The sequence below is a fragment of the Protopterus annectens genome, chromosome 9.part0, assembly GCF_019279795.1.
Source record: "Protopterus annectens isolate FY-2018-M chromosome 9.part0, PAN1.0, whole genome shotgun sequence".
Taxonomy (NCBI): Eukaryota; Metazoa; Chordata; order Ceratodontiformes; family Protopteridae; genus Protopterus; species Protopterus annectens.
This window is the reverse complement of record NC_056743.1, coordinates 795,945,790-795,964,858: the sequence shown is the minus strand read 5'-3', so window position 1 is coordinate 795,964,858 and position 19,069 is coordinate 795,945,790. Positions and strand designations below refer to the sequence as shown.

The window sequence follows — 19,069 nt, the reverse complement described above, 5'->3', positions numbered from 1 at the left end:
CTTTGAGTGGACCCATAGTGAGCTTGTCCAGGATATGGAAATGGAAACCTCCATGGCCAGGGAAATCACTGTGATGCTTCGCTAGTTGTTTTTTGAGGATCTGGAGTCTGATGTCAGACAGGTTGTGTGCCACCCTGATTTTTAACTTGTTCACAGTTTTCCCAATGTGAAAATAACTGCAGCTATTGCACTGTGCATGGTATATTGCAAAAGCAGTGTTGCAATAACCAGACTAAGCGCTGTTGATTTTTCTGTTAAGTACTGGACAAAATAGGTAGTTCTTGTTGCTTATATAATTGCAGTAAGTGCAAAAAAAGGGGGGATCACAGGGGTAAGTTCCCATGTTGTCCTCCTCTGGTGTGAATTTGTACTCTACCCACACTCTAATGTTCCTAGGCTGTCTTGACAACAAAACAAGGATGGGGTCTTATGATTTTTTTCCATTTGTTTAGTGTCTGTAATCATCACCCAGTTGTTGGTCATGACCTTTCTGATTGTTTTGTAATCTACTGTAAAAGTGAGTGGCATGCTTCTTTTTCTTTTGTCCTTCTTTGGATTTCAGTGTTGGTTTTTGTTGAGCCCTAAGAGACTGCAATGGGGGTCCCTCAAAATAAGGCCATCTGCCACTTTTAAAATTTCTGACCGGGTTGAGGATGGAATTCAGTAATCTGCTGCTATACCACCTAGCCAGGAAGTCTCGGTGTAGGCTGATTAGATTTGTGATGAACTCTCTAAGCTCTTTGGAACATGTACAGTTCTCATCCACTGAGATTTTATGACATTTCTCTTAATGATATGGGGATGTATGCTTTTACTGTGTAGCAGCACATTAACCTTGGTTGGATTTCCAAACAGGTTATTGGAGAGGCATTTGTTTTCGGTGTCCTTGGATATGGTTATGTCTACAAAGCTGACAGAAGTTGCTGTGAAACATTGTGAGTCTCAAGAAGGTAATGGAGTTACTGATATGGTTGTAAAAGTCATTCAGTGTGGCTTTATCACCCTCATAGATGACAAAGATGTCATCAATGAAACAACAATAGCACTTCATCAATGAAAAATATAGATTTTGTTACACTGCCTTCTTCCATTTACCAAGATAAACACTGACCAGGCTTGAGGCCATGACTCCCCCATTCCAGTTGTCTGCTTATAAAACTTGTTAATCATGAAGTAGTTGTTCCTAAGGGTTAGATCCAATAACCTTTCTACAATTTATGCCCCTCCCAGTAATTCTTGTCATTTTCATATGCCTCTGTTACAGCTTGAATACAGTAGCTCTGTGGAAGCACTGTATAAAGTGCTTTCACATCTCTTGTGACCAGGATTGTGGAATCGCTGGCTGGAATATCTCTCATTTTACCCAGAAAATCCAGAGAATTTAAAGTAAGAGATTTGTTGGCTCTGCCATTGTTTTTTTTCCTGGGCATCAGGGTTGTCTGTGTTTTGGAATCACCACTTGCCACTACAGGTCTGTAGAGAGGATCAGAGATATTGTTATGAGGTTTTGGGATCCCAAAGAAGCTTGATGTTTTTGGGTGGGGGGGGGGGGTGACCAAAAAGTCATATAACTTGGCATCTAGTAAATCGTCCTCATGTAGCATTCCTAGTTGCGTTGCTCTCTCAAACAATTATAAGCAACATTCAAGATGTTAAAAATCACATTTTCTGTAAATCTGTTATAACTGCAAGATTGAGGCTATGCTTGAAAATAAGCACCTTTATCTGCCTCCCCTCTTATCTGTCTTCATGATTCTGTGAGTCCTATCTCTGCTCAGATTTTTTAGAGCAGCCATTTCCTCTTTGCTAATGTTGTATAACTTCTTCCTAGGTGGTTTACTGAGGACCTTGTGGATAACAGCCTTGCATTTTCTCTTGTATGCACTTGGGGGAGGGGTGCACAAGGAGACAAACGTCGCTGTTTTTTTCCATTTTATATCATTATCATTTCTATCAGTGTTGCTTCCATCCTTATTTTTGTCATTGAAAAATACTTTAAGATTCAATTTCCTCACATATAGTTTAACATCTATCACAGTTTCCACTATGATACTTGTGTTAAAGGATATAAAAGTCAAACCCTTAGCTAAGATCTCTTGCTCTGAGTCAACGGTTTTGTCAAGTGGTTCCAGACCTTAGTCCTACTTTGTTGTTAGTTCTGGTGAGTCCCTTCTGTTGTCAATTTCTCCAAATCCCTATGCTTCCTGGTCCCTTTCCAGGACCTTTTCCTGTGTTGTTGGTGCCCTTGTGGAGACCCCTGAGTCTGAATGAAAGACTGCTCTGTTGTGTGCCTCCTTTTTGGGGTCTGGTGATTCCATTTAGTGGGTGTCAGACTCTGTGGTGTTATCCTCATGTCCTGCTGTTTCATGCTTGTGGTAGGTGCACCTAAGTCGGGTCCAGGTTCCTGATGGCCGTGGTGAAAATTCTGCCTGTTGTCTTCGTCTCCATCTCTCTGATCAGCAATAGGTGTGGCTTTGTGTTCCAACCTCATGCTTGGAGTGTTGGTTTGTCATACTTCCAGTGCCCACAAAATGTTTCCCACTATTGTCTATGTGGGTATCTCCTTCTCCTTGTAGAAGTGTGATGGTTTTGTGACTCCTACTTGTTCCTTAAGTCCCTATTGATTTCTTTCCATTTTCTTCTCCTTAACTTTGTTTTCATAGTCAGTGATTCTATTTTCAAGATCTAAAAATCTAGAAGGGGAGTCGGTGTCGTCCTTGCATTAATTCTCCAGGTTTAGGTTGTTGCTGATAGTCAAATCCAAATCCTGCTGGGTTTTGTTATGCCTAAGGAGGATCCCAATCGGTTTCAAACTAGCATCCCTTCAAACTATGTCCAACTGTCAGATTTAATTCCTTCTCCATGTTGTCCCACATGGGTTTCTTGAAGAGCTTTAGGTCCCTAGGAATCAGTTCTTTTTTAATACTGTTCCTGAGGTAAATTTCTTCCTAGTACAGTACAGAGTCGATTATCCAAACTAATTGGGACCTAGGGTAGTTTGGATAATCAAACTGTTCGGATTATCAAACATATAATTGAAATGGATAAAAAAAACTTCTAAAAATGTTTTTTTCTGCACACAAGTAATACACTTTTCAACCATTCAGTTATTCCAGTAGACAGTAAAGAATATTTTTTACACGAGTGGGCTACAAGCTAAAAAAAAAAAAAAAAACACACAGAAGCGAATATGTATAATGTTTACATATTCTGATATTATGATTTCTCCTACCCAAAAATTTTGGAAGGCTGCGTTCATGTAATTGACATTTAGGATAATCGATGTTCAGATAATACTCTCTACTGTATAGTCCTTTTGGTCTTTTTAGTTGTTTCTTAAGGAGGAGTAAGTTGTCTGTAGGATCATATTGAATGTTGTCTCTTGGTGAGCCATCTGCATGGTCGTCATGCCCAGTGTGCTGGGTTATGTTTACCCAGGTAGGTGTCTTCAAAAGGTTTTTAAGTCTTGAGTTATCTGTTTCCATATCACTGGTGGTCTCCTCAAAATTATTCTCTTGAGTGGATTAGAGTACAAAGGATTATTCCAGATAAAATTAATTAAAAACAATTGGTTAGACAATCTTATTTGCCTGTAAGGAGAGTACCAGGTTAGCCTGCACAGAATATTTAGCATGGGGCAGTAGTTGGAATGAGATGGCTGATTTGCTGCAAATTTTGCTAAGTTTGCAGATTACGTCAGATTATTGTGTGACACAATCTCAAATGTAAAGCATTGGAAAATGTAAGATGTACTTGCATAACCTTCAGTGCACTCTTAACTTTTTTTGAGCAGTTGGGAAATGTAATTATGATTAATATGTTATGCTGTTTTGGCAGTCATGCATCAGTAACTGTGTAAGGCAGGGAAAGTGAAACCTGAGATCACATTATCTACAGAGAGGTAAGCAATTGCAGTGTATTACAAGCAGGAGTCGTTGAGTAACAGCATAGATATGGTATAAGTCACAATATTATCTGAGCCTTGAAGCATACTATTGTGCAGTTTGTGTCAGTGCACAGTGTGTGCTAAGAGCTTTGTGCATAGCCTGCTACTTTTCAGTTGTTATTTTTGTATATGTTGCCCTATTGAGTTATTTTTGTATGTGCTGCCTTGTTAAGTTATGTTTGTGTATGCTGCCCTGTTGAATTATTTTTGTATGTGCTGCCTCGTTAAGTTATGTTTGTGTATGCTGCCCTGTTGGGTTATTTTTGGATGTGCTGCCTTGTTAAGTTATTTTTGTGTATGCTGCCCTGTTGAGTTATTTTTGTATGTGCTGCCTTGTTAAGTTATGTTTGTGTATGCTGCCCTGTTGAATTATTTTTGTATGTGCTGCCTCGTTAAGTTATGTTTGTGTATGCTGCCCTGTTGGGTTATTTTTGGATGTGCTGCCTTGTTAAGTTATTTTTGTGTATGCTGCCCTGTTGAGTTATTTTTGTATGTGCTGCCTTGTTAAGTTATGTTTGTGTATGCTGCCCTGTTGAATTATTTTTGTATGTGCTGCCTCGTTAAGTTATGTTTGTGTATGCTGCCCTGTTGGGTTATTTTTGGATGTGCTGCCTTGTTAAGTTATTTTTGTGTATGCTGCCCTGTTGATTGATTTTTGTATGTGCTGCCTCGTTAAGTTATGTTTGTGTATGCTGCCCTGTTGGGTTATTTTTGGATGTGCTACCTTGTTAAGTTATTTTTGTGTATGCTGCCCTGTTGAGTTATTTTTGTATGTGCTGCCTTGTTAAGTTATGTTTGTGTATGCTGCCCTGTTGAATTATTTTTGTATGTGCTGCCTCGTTAAGTTATGTTTGTGTATGCTGCCCTGTTGGGTTATTTTTGGATGTGCTGCCTTGTTAAGTTATTTTTGTGTATGCTGCCCTGTTGATTGATTTTTGTATGTGCTGCCTCGTTAAGTTATGTTTGTGTATGCTGCCCTGTTGGGTTATTTTTGGATGTGCTGCCTTGTTAAGTTATTTTTGTGTATGCTGCCCTGTTGATTGATTTTTGTATGTGCTGCCTTGTTAAGTCATTTTTGTGTATGCTGCCCTACTGAGTTAGTTTTGTATGTGCTGCCTTAAGTCATTTTTTGTGTATGCTGCCCTGTCCCCCATTAGGGTTGCATCTTGTATTTTGCTTCAGTTAAGCACAAGTAGGAGACTCTTATGAGGCTGGACTGAAATCTGTTAGGCATTTTTCTTTTTAGAGTAATTTTATTTTATTCTGGTTAGAAGACAGAATACACACACAGTCTTCCTTTTCCCCTTTTATTTCAAGTTCAGATACCATGTTACATGAATAATGCACAGTTTGTTTTTATGCATTTTATAGATGTGAAATTGTGTGAATATAAACCATTTTCTAATGCTACATTTCGACATAAGTAATTTATGTGTACTGTTAATGTGAAACTATCTAAATTAATGCTGTAAAGTATTTACAAAATGTCTTCCTATTGTAGACATTTATTCATTGTTTGACTATCACAATCATTCTAGTTATTTTCTATTTTATTTGAAAGCATTCCTAATTTTGCCCAGTATTTATACTTTATAACTGTAGATTGCTTTGTCACTATAATGGTATTAACCTCTTTATCGTGTTCTTCTTTAGTTTAACTGAATTATAAAAAGAAGGAGGGGTGGACCTTTTCCACTTAACTATTGCAATGTAAGTTATTGCAGTATAGTCCCAAAATATGTACACAAGATGAAATTGGTGCATTATATAATTTCAGGCAACTTGATATTTCAAAATTATTTGACTATAAACCTTTGTGCAAAGGTCATGCAAAAAAAAAATATGATGCTAATCATCCTATACAAGAGCTATTATTTGTTAGATTAGCCTATCGGCAGACATTCAGGGCATCCGTTTACAGTACCAGTGACCTGACTTTGGGAACAGACTCATGACACTGGTAGGGGAAGATAGGATAAAGTGGCCAATGGACTATGAAGAATATATAATGTATTACACTTCCTCTAATTTCTCCCATTATAAAAAGCCCAGTGCATATTTCCATATATTAATTTTCTGAAATGGTGATGTAGTTTCAATATATATTCTACATTTGTGGATGTTTTGCTCTATTTGTTGAATGGATATTTAACTAGTTTTCTTGCAATTTGTATATATAACTAATCACTAGAAGACAAATTGAATGTATATATAATCAGTCACTACCAAATAAACTGAATGTATTCATTTTTCTGCAGTTAATATTTTTATTTTCTAAACAATTAAACCGATATTTCAGTTTGATATTTTTCCAGTTTAATGTTGTATTAGAATTAATGCCTTGTAGAATCCCTGCAGCTGTATTAAAAAGAAATATGGAAAAGTGTATTTCTTTATATCAGAATGTTTATATACATAATTTAAATGGTTAAGAACATTACTTATATAACTGGAATATGTCGGGATATTTATATTATAGTGCAAACAATTTATAATCAGCAAGCACAACTTTGTTCATATATATTTATTGCTATTATTTTTGCCGTTACATAAGCTTTAGCTTTTATGTGGTTGCTACCATTTGTTTGTGTATACATTTTCTATCCAGCGTGCAATCACTTTATTTTAAAATTTGAAGCCATTATAGACATAGTTATTTGATTGTCTACATTGATGTCACATTTTGAGATGTCTTCTGATACTATGCTGAGGAATTTAAAGGCACTCACTTTTTCAATATTTTGATAGAGACAACTGTTAATGACATTGTCTTTTCCTGTCAGAAGAGATTATGTAATAGTGTAGTTTATTTGAATTTTTGGACAAGTATGTTATTCCAGAGCACATTTTAGAAGTTTTTCAGTGTTACTGTGTCTTTGCTCTTAAGAGGTAATGTTGCATTGTAGAATGGTAGTTCCTGGTATACAATGAAGTTAGAGAAAACTGGCTAGCTATATCCTTAGAGGTATCAATAGAACAATACCTACTTTAGGTAAGACATTTTTGTCTTCTTTCATCACATATCATTCACAAAGTAACTTTAGAATCAGCCCATGTTCTAGAATATTCTGGCATCAGGGACTTTAAAACGTATCCCATGTACCTATATTGGCCTAATGTATGGTAGCAAATCACTTCTGTATTTATTTTCTAACAGTATACCAGCATGCCATTTCTAACATTTTTCATTCTGTCTGGTGTAGGTTCCCACTCTTACGTCTGTGAACTCTTGTAACTTTGCATCATCTTCCAGTGCCATATATACACGGACAGTGCTACAAGTATTGAGAGAGCTAACTAGAAGATGAGAACCATACTTTCCAAAAGCTTTGGCAAGAGTAGCACAATTCAATTTCAAATGGTTTAAGTCTCCCTTCTGCATTGCATTTCTTAAGACTTATTTGCAAGTACTTTATACTTAATCTTAATTCAGTTGAGCCTACCATTATCAAAATTTCTTTTAGATCTACTTTTCCATATTTTTGTTTCAAACATGTTTTTGCAGATTAGAATACATAAGCTATGATTAACCTGAAAGTATAGTACAATGTCTGGAACTGCCTTCTGTATAGAAGATGCAAAAATAAACAAAATGCTTATAAAACTAAGTACAAAGTGTAAACTCATTGAAGTGAGATTAGTAGACATGGAACAAGAGATCAATTTGTGTCACTTTATCTTACATGATGATATCTAAGGGATAGCAGTGATCACTGCTGATTAAGTGTTTTTTGTAGTTAAGTATCCAAAATTATTTTTGAACACTTAAATTATAAAGACATGTACAACTACAGATAATACCCTCTGCTGAAATAGAAGTAAAAGGATATTAGCTCACATTTGGGACTTGAACACAAGACCTCCAGCATACTGTGCCAGTGTCACTGAGCGAAAGAGAGTCTCTGTACAGATAAGTTAAGTACTGATGGTTTGCCAGTTTGCTGATCAAAGCAGGGTTATGGGTTTGACTAGTTTCGATTTTTGGTAATTACGAGACAGTTCAGTTCAAATGAGTAGTAACAATTTAGCTTGCTGGTGTGGCTTTAGTAAGTACTTAGTGAGCAAACTGGAATTAGCGTTCAGAAAAGTACTTCACTAGTGGTTTTACCCCAGCAGATATGCCTTCTCATCATAAAGTAAACTGTGTTCAAATTCTGTTTTGCAGGTGAGAAAGTCCCATTGAATTTATTGACACAGGAGAGGGCCATGCTCCACCCTTCCAAATTTATTATCCTCACTTCATTGATGAACAACCTTTGAGGTGACTGCGGTACCCTCTATTAATCTGGGTATTGTACACATCCTTTAAGCCATGCAGCCTCAGAGTAAGAATAATAAATTGGGGAAATGTGGGTGGCATGGTTCCCCACACTGGGGTTGGAGGAGGCTGTTACAGTAGTATAATGTTTGTACAATTACATCATAATTATCCAGTTGCTAGTCAAGATGTTTTGCAGCTCAGCATTTTTGCCGTCATGCACTTTTCTAAATGTGTACCTAACCATTCAGACTAGTCTTAAAGGTAGCCATTAAAGCACAACCAGAGGCCTTGATTAGATTTGTACTCGTGACCCTTGGCTTACTAGACTAGTGCTCTAACTCTTGAGCTAAAAGGCCTAAGTGGTCAATCACTAACTGATCAAACCCCTCCAATCTGCTTATTATATATATCAACTCTAACGTGATCAGAGTTGTCTGATTTGTAAGCCATAAATTGTTGTGCTCCGATGTAGTTCTTTTTACAAATGTGAGACCAGGTTGTATAGGCCTTGACTATATAATATATAAATTGCAGTTTCAACAGCATCACAGCAAACTATGAAACTCAGGATTACAATTTTCAAGCACTTTTAAGGGTGGAGGCAAGACCTCCCTACACCCCCAAGCATGGGATCTGTGCCTCCCACACCCATGCTAACTATACATAGCACTAAGGTAACTGTAATTCAAAGTAGGAACATAATCTGAGGTACTACTACAACCTGGGAGTGTGTGTGTCTGTGTGTGTGTGTCTGTGTGTGTGTGTCTGTGTGTGTGTGTCTGTGTGTGTGTGTGTCTGGGTTTTTATACATATATATATATATATATATATATATATATATATATATATTGTGTGTGTAATATGCATTAGAAAATCAACCCAAGCAGCAAGTGATTGAATGATGCAAATGGTCAATCACCACCTGACTGAACCCCCTTCCATACCCATGATTTGTTTTATATATATATATATATATATATATATATAATATATATATATATATCAACTCTGAGATTGCACTGTAGTGGGGAATGGGTGAATTCCCCTATCCCCACTGTACCTTGATCTTGCACACATTTAAAAAGCCGCTATGTGCAATCAGCTTATTTTTTTACTATAAACACCATTTTTTTTTTCCTTGTTGAAAAAAAATGTTTGACTAAAGGAATGTGTACTATTATGTGTCTGATAGAAATATTTGGGTGCTCTTGGTTATGTAAATCATTCTGCAAGCAAGACAGACCATACTGAAGACATACCTGTGATTGTGGATGGGATTTCAGAGGAAATACACACTTGCCTCTGTGAGGAGGCAGTTGCAGTGTGAAAATCAGGAATGCACATGATATATTTAAGACCCTTCTGCAGTAAGACAAAAGAATGCAGACTACTGATAAACAATGATCCACAGTTGATCTGACTCACTCACAGGACTATGTTCAGACTGAGTAGTCTAAGTAATCCACATATATCACCAAACACTGCTTTTCTTTCATGACCTCTGCTTCTTCCTGCGAGTCCTAATATTCTGCATTAAATATTACATGTTGTTTTATGTTTGCTTAGTTTTTGTCGCCTCACAGCAAGACGTTGTTGCATTCGATTCTCAGCTAGCGCGTCTTCTGTGTGGTGGAGGCATGCGTGAATGGGCGTGCCTTCGTTGAAGGTTGTGTGTCAGGGCTGATAACACGGCATGTAAAAATCCACTACCAAACATTAGCGGACCGGAGTTCGGCTGTGGCGACCCCTAACTGGGATAAGCCGAAAGACACAACAACAACAAAAAAAAAGTTTTTAACTTGACAGCACATGTTTTAAGTTAAGTATGTCGGGCATAGTTTTGGAACAAAGCATTCACATTTGTAAAATTAAAATAATTCGTACAGGTGAGTAACAAAAATGTGTTGTTGCATTGGATATGAAATACCAAAAAGTGTTTTTTGTCATCTTTTTAGTTCCAGTATTGCTTTAAACTACATTATTTTGTTTGAGACTAATAATGTTTAGTCTTGTAAAACAGCTGTTTCACTCATTTTATGATCTCTTCTTGTGCAGAGTGGACCTGTCCTGGAGGTTACTTAATTAAAGAATTTGCTGCAGGATGAAAAGATGGCAGCACAGCTGCTCGCACCACCAGGCCCTGACAGTTTCCGTCTGTTCTCCGTCGAATCATTGGCTGCCATTGAGAGGCGTATTGCTGAAGAGAAGGCCAAGAAGCCACCAAAGCCCGACAGTAGCCACCGAGATGATGATGACGAAAATAAACCAAAACCAAACAGCGACCTTGAGGCAGGCAAAAATCTGCCTTTCATCTACGGTGATGTTCCTCCAGGAATGTTCGCTGTACCACTGGAGGACTTGGACCCTTTTTATATGACCCAGAAAGTGAGTGCACAGAAGAGAATTACTAATTGCACATTTTTAGAAAAATGGGAATAACTTGTGCTCAGGTTTGAGTTTAAGGCTGTGTCTCAAGTCCCTTCAGACCATTCAGACATCAAAAAGGCATCATGGTTTGGAATTTTGTTTTCATTTTTAAGTATAGTCTGTTGTAGATATTTACAACAGCATGCATTACTTGGAAATAATTTTGTGCATTTATGCAATCTTTTCCTCTCCATGAAATGCAGACCTTGTCTTTTACACATAGGAATTGAAGGTATGAGAATTACAATTGGAATATGTTTTTAATGCAGCTACTTTATTCAGTACTCACATGACAAAAAATAGGTACCAAGTCATTTTCTCAGCTTGCTTTTCTGTTTTCAAAGGGAGTGGCAAATCAGCAATATGTACACTAACCCATGATGATCTTGGGTAAGATTAGAAGTAGGTGCAAGTTTGAGTAATGTAAATTCTGGCTATTTTATCTTTAAATATGGTAGTGCTCTGTGTATGTCGGCTCAGATCTGTTTTAGTGAATTTATTCTTCAGACTGAAACGAGCTTGGCCATAATCATGGAATGCGATATGCAAGACCGTTTAAAGAACAAGTAAGTATAATCTTTACTGCCAAAAAATAACCCTTTTGATTAGAGCTTCTGTTCTCCAATGTAATTCCATGTCTAGCATTAGTCCTGTTGTACATGTATGTTTTAAGTAATTAAAGCGTAATAGGCAGCTTGAAATCCATGTTTACAATTGTTGAGCTGGAGTCTACAAAGGCTCATATACTTTATTATTATGGTGATGACTGCTGTCGTTTAGGAAAACACTGAAATCTTTATAGATGTTGATGCTCAATAAAATTTGAGCAGAATACCTCCAAAGAGAAGTGTGGTCCTGATGAACTGTCAGCAGGCAAGTGAGATTATTATTAATGTGTATTTGCAAGTTGGTCATCAGTAATTGTAAAGAAGAATGCCTTGATCAGGGGCCGTTTACAAATATTTTTTCTGGTTCCTTCATTATGTAAAATGACGTATACCCTCAGTCCGTACTGTTAAGTGTGAAAATCTCTTGTCACCATTATCTACTCGTGTATTGGCCTCAGCGTAATAAGACACATAAACAGATAAGCACACAGAAGCACATGCCTTAGGGAAAGGCAAGATTTTTTTGCCATACTGCTATTTTCACCCTGAATAACTCTGAAAATTCAAATTTGTAATTTTTAGCAAAAGTCTGTATTTCAACCAACATGTCAAACTTGAAGATTGCAAAGACACTACACAGTTTCTCAACTCAGATATAGAAACATTGTACATTGTGTGACTGCTCTACAGGAAGACACGACATTTTGTATGGTCCTTCTGTGACTTTTCAGCAGCCCTAGTCTCATGACCATTAATTTATTTTGCCATGTTTATTTACTCTAAGTTTAAATGATTATTCAGAATTACCATAACAGTGTGTATAAGGCATGGATTCTAAATACTTTCCATTTGTAGATGGGAAAATATTATTTTGTTTTTTTAAGTGTGAGATGTCTGTACATTTGGAAATGGTTAACTCTGCACTGTAAGCCTTTTCAGTAGTCAGATTTATATTGCAGTCCTAATGTTGAACTCTGAAAATTTGTTTAAATAACTTAACACTTGTTCAGATTTCCTGCACAGTATTTGATATAAACATGTTATTTGAATACTTATTTGATATTGCGACTGTTATACTGACCTGACATATGATTTGTGAGATCCCAAACAGTGAAATCTGCTTTTTCAATCCTTTGTTTTTGCATTTGTGTTACCTTTATAAAAACAGCATTTAGAGAAATGAAGCAGTGTTTTCAAATTATTTCTCAACTGCTTTGGTTGGATTTGTAAAACAATATTAACCCTAACTAAAGTAATACTTCCCCATTGTTTTATATGGGCTTTCATTTTTTGGATTTTCTAGCATGACAGAGAATTATACTTTCTATTGTCAAGAATCTGACTTCTTATATGAAAAACATCTCTTGTATATTGGTGTATGTGTGTGTGTGTGTGTGTGTGTGTGTGTGTGTGTGTAATATATATATTATGTATGTACGTATGTGTGTGTATATATATATATATATATATATATATATATATATATACACGTGTGTGTGTGTGTGTGTGTGTGTATATATATATATATATATATATATATATATACACACACACACTATATATGTATATAATAAAATTATTCTGAGTTGAGTTTTGGGGGCATTATAATTAAGTTATTTGGAATCCCTTTCTCAAGGATTGTTTTTCTTTTTCTTCTTGCTTATACGATACACTTCTAGGTATTTGCTAAGATATAGTTCTGCCATGCAGACTTTTACACAGTCGAATGTTTGTGTGTGCATCGCACCTGTACAGCTGTATTTCTTGAGTTTATCTGGCATACATTTTGGCCCTCCAAGGCCAACACAGTTGCAGCAGAGCTTGTACCTTTTTCTGCTGAGAACAAAAGCTGACTTTACATTTCTGGGATACATGTAAATAAATCTGCTTTCTTCTACTCCATAACAAGACACAGACAGTGAAAACATTTCAGACTTTGAGGGGAAGGGCCTGGTCATAATGGTGGACATCTTGCACTAGTATCATAAGTTTGCCTTATCTGTTTTTAACTTCATTTTGATTTGATTTACTGTATGTTTATACCTGGTATTATCAGAATACTGGTTATTTCATTAATTTCACAAAGGTTGCCATAACAGTCTCAGCATATATCCATACAGTCTAGGTGTAATGTGGAAGTAAAGTATCAAACTGGTAGTGTGTGCATATAAAATACAATTAAATGTTTTAAGTAGTGTGTAATGTAAATACTTCACCATCATTCTGAGGGGAAAAAAAACTTTCTAGCTCATACAGTCATTGACAAAGTGCAATTTGTGTCACATAGTATCAAACAACCGTTTACAAAATAAACAAAATCTATACCTAAGCTTGTGGCCCTACAAATTTACTATGAAGTACTAACCTACTAGCCAGCAGCGTAGTTGCACTTTTCCCTTCCCTGAGTAAAATGATGGATAATAGAGCAAAATCGATCCAATAATAACTAGATAAGGACAATCTGTCCTCCTTCCACAGATAAGATTCGGCTTATTCCTCACGGACTAACTGACACTTTATAGCTCAGTATTGGTTATTCGCAACACTCCTACACATCACTACTAACTGTAGCCCCCCCCCCCCCCCCCCACACACACACACACTTTATTGGGCTCTCTGGAAGTAGTGGGCCAATGTAGCAGTGTTAGTTTTCCATAGGCATGTGATACATCTGTGACCTGTAGTGTCTAGAAAACATAATATTATATACTCTTGATTGAAAGCGCTTGCTGGGAATTTAATTCTACAGAATACTGTTTCCCTGACCAAACATAAGTATTGTTTCAATGTTATGCTCAACCTTATGAATTTTCTACAAAAAAAAAAAAAGATTGGCAGAACCAGAAAATATGCAAACATGATTCAACCTTATTCTCCTGACACTTTCAACAAAGAAGAGATTTTGTAGGCAGAGCAGTAGCAAGACAACTTGGCAGCCTGGGCATCACATCTGTTTGGCACCCTTCCCCCTCTGCCCTTAATGACTGTGATGGCAGTTGCTAAATGACAGCTTGTAAACTTTTAAAACTTTTGATTAAAACATTCTGACAGATTATGAGCTGTCATTAATCACTTATGCTTTCTTGTGTTCTGGTTTTTGTTAAGGTAGTTTGACCGACCCCATTCACCCTACCCGTACTGCATTACTGCTTTTAGGAAATGTGAAATAACTGGAGTGGTGTGGGTATATCAAAAACATGTAACAGTTTCCAGTTATAGCTTCACTAATGCCTGGATACAATATTTTGAAAGGCCTTGACCAGAACAGCTTGTCCATCCTCAGCCAGATCTTTATCTAATACTGCCCCTCCCTCAACAAAAGGAAGCTGGTTTACAAAGAAGAGACTGTATGGTGCCAGCTCTACTTGTATGTTTTTTTTTTTTACTCCCTAGAGGACCTTGCCTGATGGATCCACTACTGGTACCCAGTTGCACATTCATTTCAAACATGGTGAGAGCCTAATGGTCCATTTGTTCCTGCCTGGGAATCCTAATCAGCAGTCTGGCCCTAGAAAGCTGGCATTACTGTTTCCTGAGGGGAACTGTGCATGTACACTGAATTTCCTTCAACTGCCTGTACGAGATACACTGTGACAGCACAAGCTTGGCAGGTTTGAATTCCACAGGGTAACCCTGATGAGCCAGGCTGCCTCCCTGCCCCAGGATGGGTGAGCAGGCAGTAGCTGTTCACTGCCATCATCACAGGACAGCTCCTTTAGGTGCCTGAGCTGCTATCGTACTTCATTCATCTACAGCATAGTCAGAGCTTTATCCCTTTATGCCATGGAGATGGCTTGACCAATACTGCTGTTTATAATAAATGGTCTACTGATAACTTTTCACCAGTGATCACTGCAGATGGGCAGTCATTATACTGAACATTCTTGTAGAAAATTAAAATCTTATCTCAGGTGTGCACATTAACATTAAAAATCTGCCAATTAATTTACTTTAAAATAAAAAAACAAGCATTCCTATATTGTATTACACTGTATTTGGTAGCATAATTTCTGTTTGCTGTGAGTTTTAATATTTTCTTACAACCTTTTTGTAGCAGACACCCTCACATTTTTTATGTGTTCTGTAACTGCTTAGTCAGTATATTTAGACAGATATTGGGCACATTGGGACTGATTACCTGTGTAGGGAGTGCAGCGGACTTGCCCTTCTGCAATTAAATTTGAGTGTTTCATCATTGTAGTGTCACTTATGTGAGATTATAATTATATGCAAGTGTATCTGTTTTAGTTCTGATTATTCACCTCTCAGTTAAAAAGTTGTACAGCATAGAGTTTACACACACACACACACACACATACATATATATATATATATATATATATATATATATATATTTATGTGTGTGCATATATATATATGTGTGTGCGTGTGTGTGTGTATATATATATATATATATATATATATATATATATATATATATATATATATATATATATATATATGGGTCCCCTTCAGTAGATCGAACGTTTAGTTTCAAACCACATATAGCCGAGACCATATGTTCGAACTCGTAAAAGTTCGAACGGACTGAATGGAGATCTCAGTACAGTGCAGAAAGGGAAGATTTCCCATTTCTGCAATGTAGTGCGATCTTGGAGTTGGTATATTTAAGTAAGGGGGGTGTGGAGTGCAGGGGGCATAGCCTCCCTGCTAGAGATGTTAAGTTTTGTGTTTTTGTTATTTTATTTTGTTTTTTTACTTCAGTGTTCGAACTTTTATGAGTTGGAACATATAGTCTCAGCCATATGTGGTTCGAACTTGTAAAAGTTTGATCTACTGAAGTAGATCCATATATATATATATATATGTATATATATATATATATATGTATGTATTCATATAATATGTACATTTGGCCTTTAATTTTCAAAATGCAGCCATTTAGACTCCTCTTTTATGTTATAGTACTTTATGTATTAACCAAATTGCCACTGTGGTAACTTTATAGTTATTCCATACTCCACCTGTAGTGTTGGTCTAGTAAATCGATTTTCTTTTCATAAAGATATGTCGCACCATTTTCCTGCAAAGTAATTTGGAATAATGCGTATGTGCTTAAAAGTATTTAGTAGGCAAAATACTTGCTTCAAGGAAATACAATAAAGTGATTAGTGTTTTGGTCAACTTTACAAGTTTTCTGTCTCTTCATTGAATTATTTCTAGGGATGCCTATGTTTAGATTCATAGGTGCATGCTAGGCTAATGGCCCTGGAGCCTTTACAAGTCTAGCCCATAGGATTACCCTGACATCGTGCCACCCAACCTTAGTGTCTCTGTCGAGTAGAGCAACTGAAGTAATCCCCGGGGTGAATTTTCTATTTCCCATCCACTCATCAAGATTTCTCTTGAAGAGGGCCAGTGAGATGCTCTACTTGACATGTATGGGAAGTCTGTTCCATAGTATGGGCAGTCTCTGGGTTATGAACCTGTCCCTTTAGCATGTTCTGTTGATTGTAGTAATGAGGTTGAGGTCTCTGGAGCGTGTGGCGCAGAGTGATTGGGATTTCTTTGGATGTAGCATTTCTAACAGAGCTGGGTCAGACATTGCTTTGTAAGTCAAGCAGAGATCGCCTCTAAGTAGGCAATATGAGACAGATAATAGTTGGGAGTTTTTTTGAGTCTGTCCATATAGGACAAGTGTTTTAAGGCCTAGGATCCTCTTTGTGAGGTACGTTTGCGTTCTGTCCAGTTGTTGCAGGTGTCTAGTGATGTACATGCCAAATGGGGCGTTGTACTCAATGATTGGCCTAATGAGGGAAGAGTAGAGGAAGATAATGACCTCTTTCTTCTTGGACGCAAAACCCTTAGTAATGAGATGTGCCATGTAGAAGGACTTTCTGACCACAGTGGCAACTTGGTGGTCAAAAGAGAGGTTGCCGTCAACCTGTGTTCCCAGATCTCTTGTAACGCTTTCTGTGTTCAGTGGACTATCATCAATGTGGTAATTCAAGGGAACTGGGTTTTTCCCAGAGGGGATGAAGGCACATTATTTGGCATTGAGCTTAAGGCCATGGTTCTGACACCAGTCGTTGGTCTCATTGAGGCCTTTATGTAGGATGTCAGCATCACATGGGGAGTTAATAATAGCTCCCAACTTGCAATCAACTGCGAACTTTGTCAGCCAGAGTCCCTTCGTGTTGGCCTGGACTTCAGAGAAGTAGACACCAAACAGGAGAGGTCGCAGGACCGAACCCTGTGGGACTCAACTCGTGACTGGTCGGCAGTCTGACTTGGAGTCAGCTACTTTCACACTGTGGGTTCTATCTGTGAGCCAGTTTGCAACCCACCTAGTGATATAGGAGTTGATGCCTAGGTTAGTAAGTTTTTCTGTGATTCCTGAGTGGGGAATGGTATCAAAGGTCTTGGCCAGATCAAGGTAGGCTGTATGAACCACCTTACCTTCATCCACAACTCTGGTGACTGACTCAAAGAAGTCAACCAAGTTGAGCAGGCATGATCTACCCTTCACAAAACCAAACTGCGTAGGATCCAGAGTTTGGAGATTCCCTATATCCTTGTTTATTAGGTCCATAATGATGCGTTCCATAGCTTTGCATATCAGACTCGTCAGGCTAATGGGGCGATAGTTCCTGGGGTCTGTAGTCACTCCTCCTGTGTGGAGAGGGATGACTGTAGCAGTGTGCCATTTGGTAGGGACAAAGCCTGAGGTGAGGGTGTGATTGAACAGGGCACACAGGTGAGGTGCCAGTTCACTCTGCAGTTCATGTAGAACACAGCCAGGGATACTGTCAGGTCCCATAGAAGCTGTATTCTTGGCCTTGGACAGTGTTGTTTTAACCTGTGCAGCAGTAATACTGGGTGCCTGGCAATCTAATGGTATTGTGATTGGTCCTTTGGGGGGGGGTAAAGTTAGCACTGAATCTGTTCGCCAGTATATTTTCAATGTCTGTTGGCTCGATGTAGGAGATACCATTGTGCAGTAGCTCAGAGCAAATCTGTGTATTGCCATGGAGATTCTTTATGCAACTATAGAAGGCCTTGTGGTTGTCTTTACTATCTGCTGCACTTCTGTTTTCATAGCTAGCTTTACAGGATTTGATGAGGGATCTCAACCTTTTTGCAAATGCTGATAAGGGAATTTTTCCAGTCTTGGGACTTCACCTTATTCTGCATCAGTTTCCTCCTTCTGTTGTAGAGTTTGTTTGTGGCAGGGGACCACCATATTGGCTTCCTTTTTTTTTTGAGGAGAGTGTCTTAGTTCTGTTGGGTATGGCGAGATCCATGCATTTGTGTATGTGTTCGTACAGTGCATTGGTGTATGATATGGTGGCAATGCAACTATTCTCCATTTGCATGGGTGCCGTGAAGTTATCCACCCCTGTTTTTAGGAGCCCAAAGTTAGCTTTGGCGAAGTTTTTCATTTTCTTTGTGCCGGTCCCAAGCCCGGATAAATGGGGAGGGTTGTGACAGGAAGCATATCTGGTGTAAAAGTTTGCCAAATGATATATGTGGATGACAGTACAGATTTACATACCGGATAGGTCGAGGCCCAGGTTAACCACAACCGCCACCAGTATTGTTAGCCAACAGACTGCTAGCGGAAATTGGGCTACTGTTGGCCGAAGGAGAAGGAGGGTGAAGACATGCCCGAAGGCAGGAAGAGAGAGGAGAAAGCTTAGGAGTGTGGTACTGAGGGTAGGAACTTTGAATGTTGGCAGTATGACTGGTGTAGGGAGAGAGCTAGCTGATATGGACAGAAGGAAGGTTGATATATTGTATGTGCAAGAGACCAGATGGAAGGGGAGTAAGGCTAGGTGTATCGGAGGTGGGTTCAAATTGTTCTGT

At 37.9% G+C, this 19,069-nt stretch overlaps 1 protein-coding gene across 1 annotated transcript in view; it reads left to right on the top strand.

The window, feature by feature from the left end:
* The window catches only part of LOC122810590 (sodium channel protein type 8 subunit alpha-like), an 840,143-nt gene that overhangs the window by 77,848 nt on the left and 743,226 nt on the right, over positions 1–19,069 (top strand). Inside the window, exon 2 of the mRNA XM_044082167.1 lies at positions 10,263–10,592. Coding sequence (XP_043938102.1) covers positions 10,317–10,592 — 276 coding nt within the window. The 5' untranslated portion in view covers positions 10,263–10,316. The remainder of the gene's footprint in view (positions 1–10,262; positions 10,593–19,069) is intronic.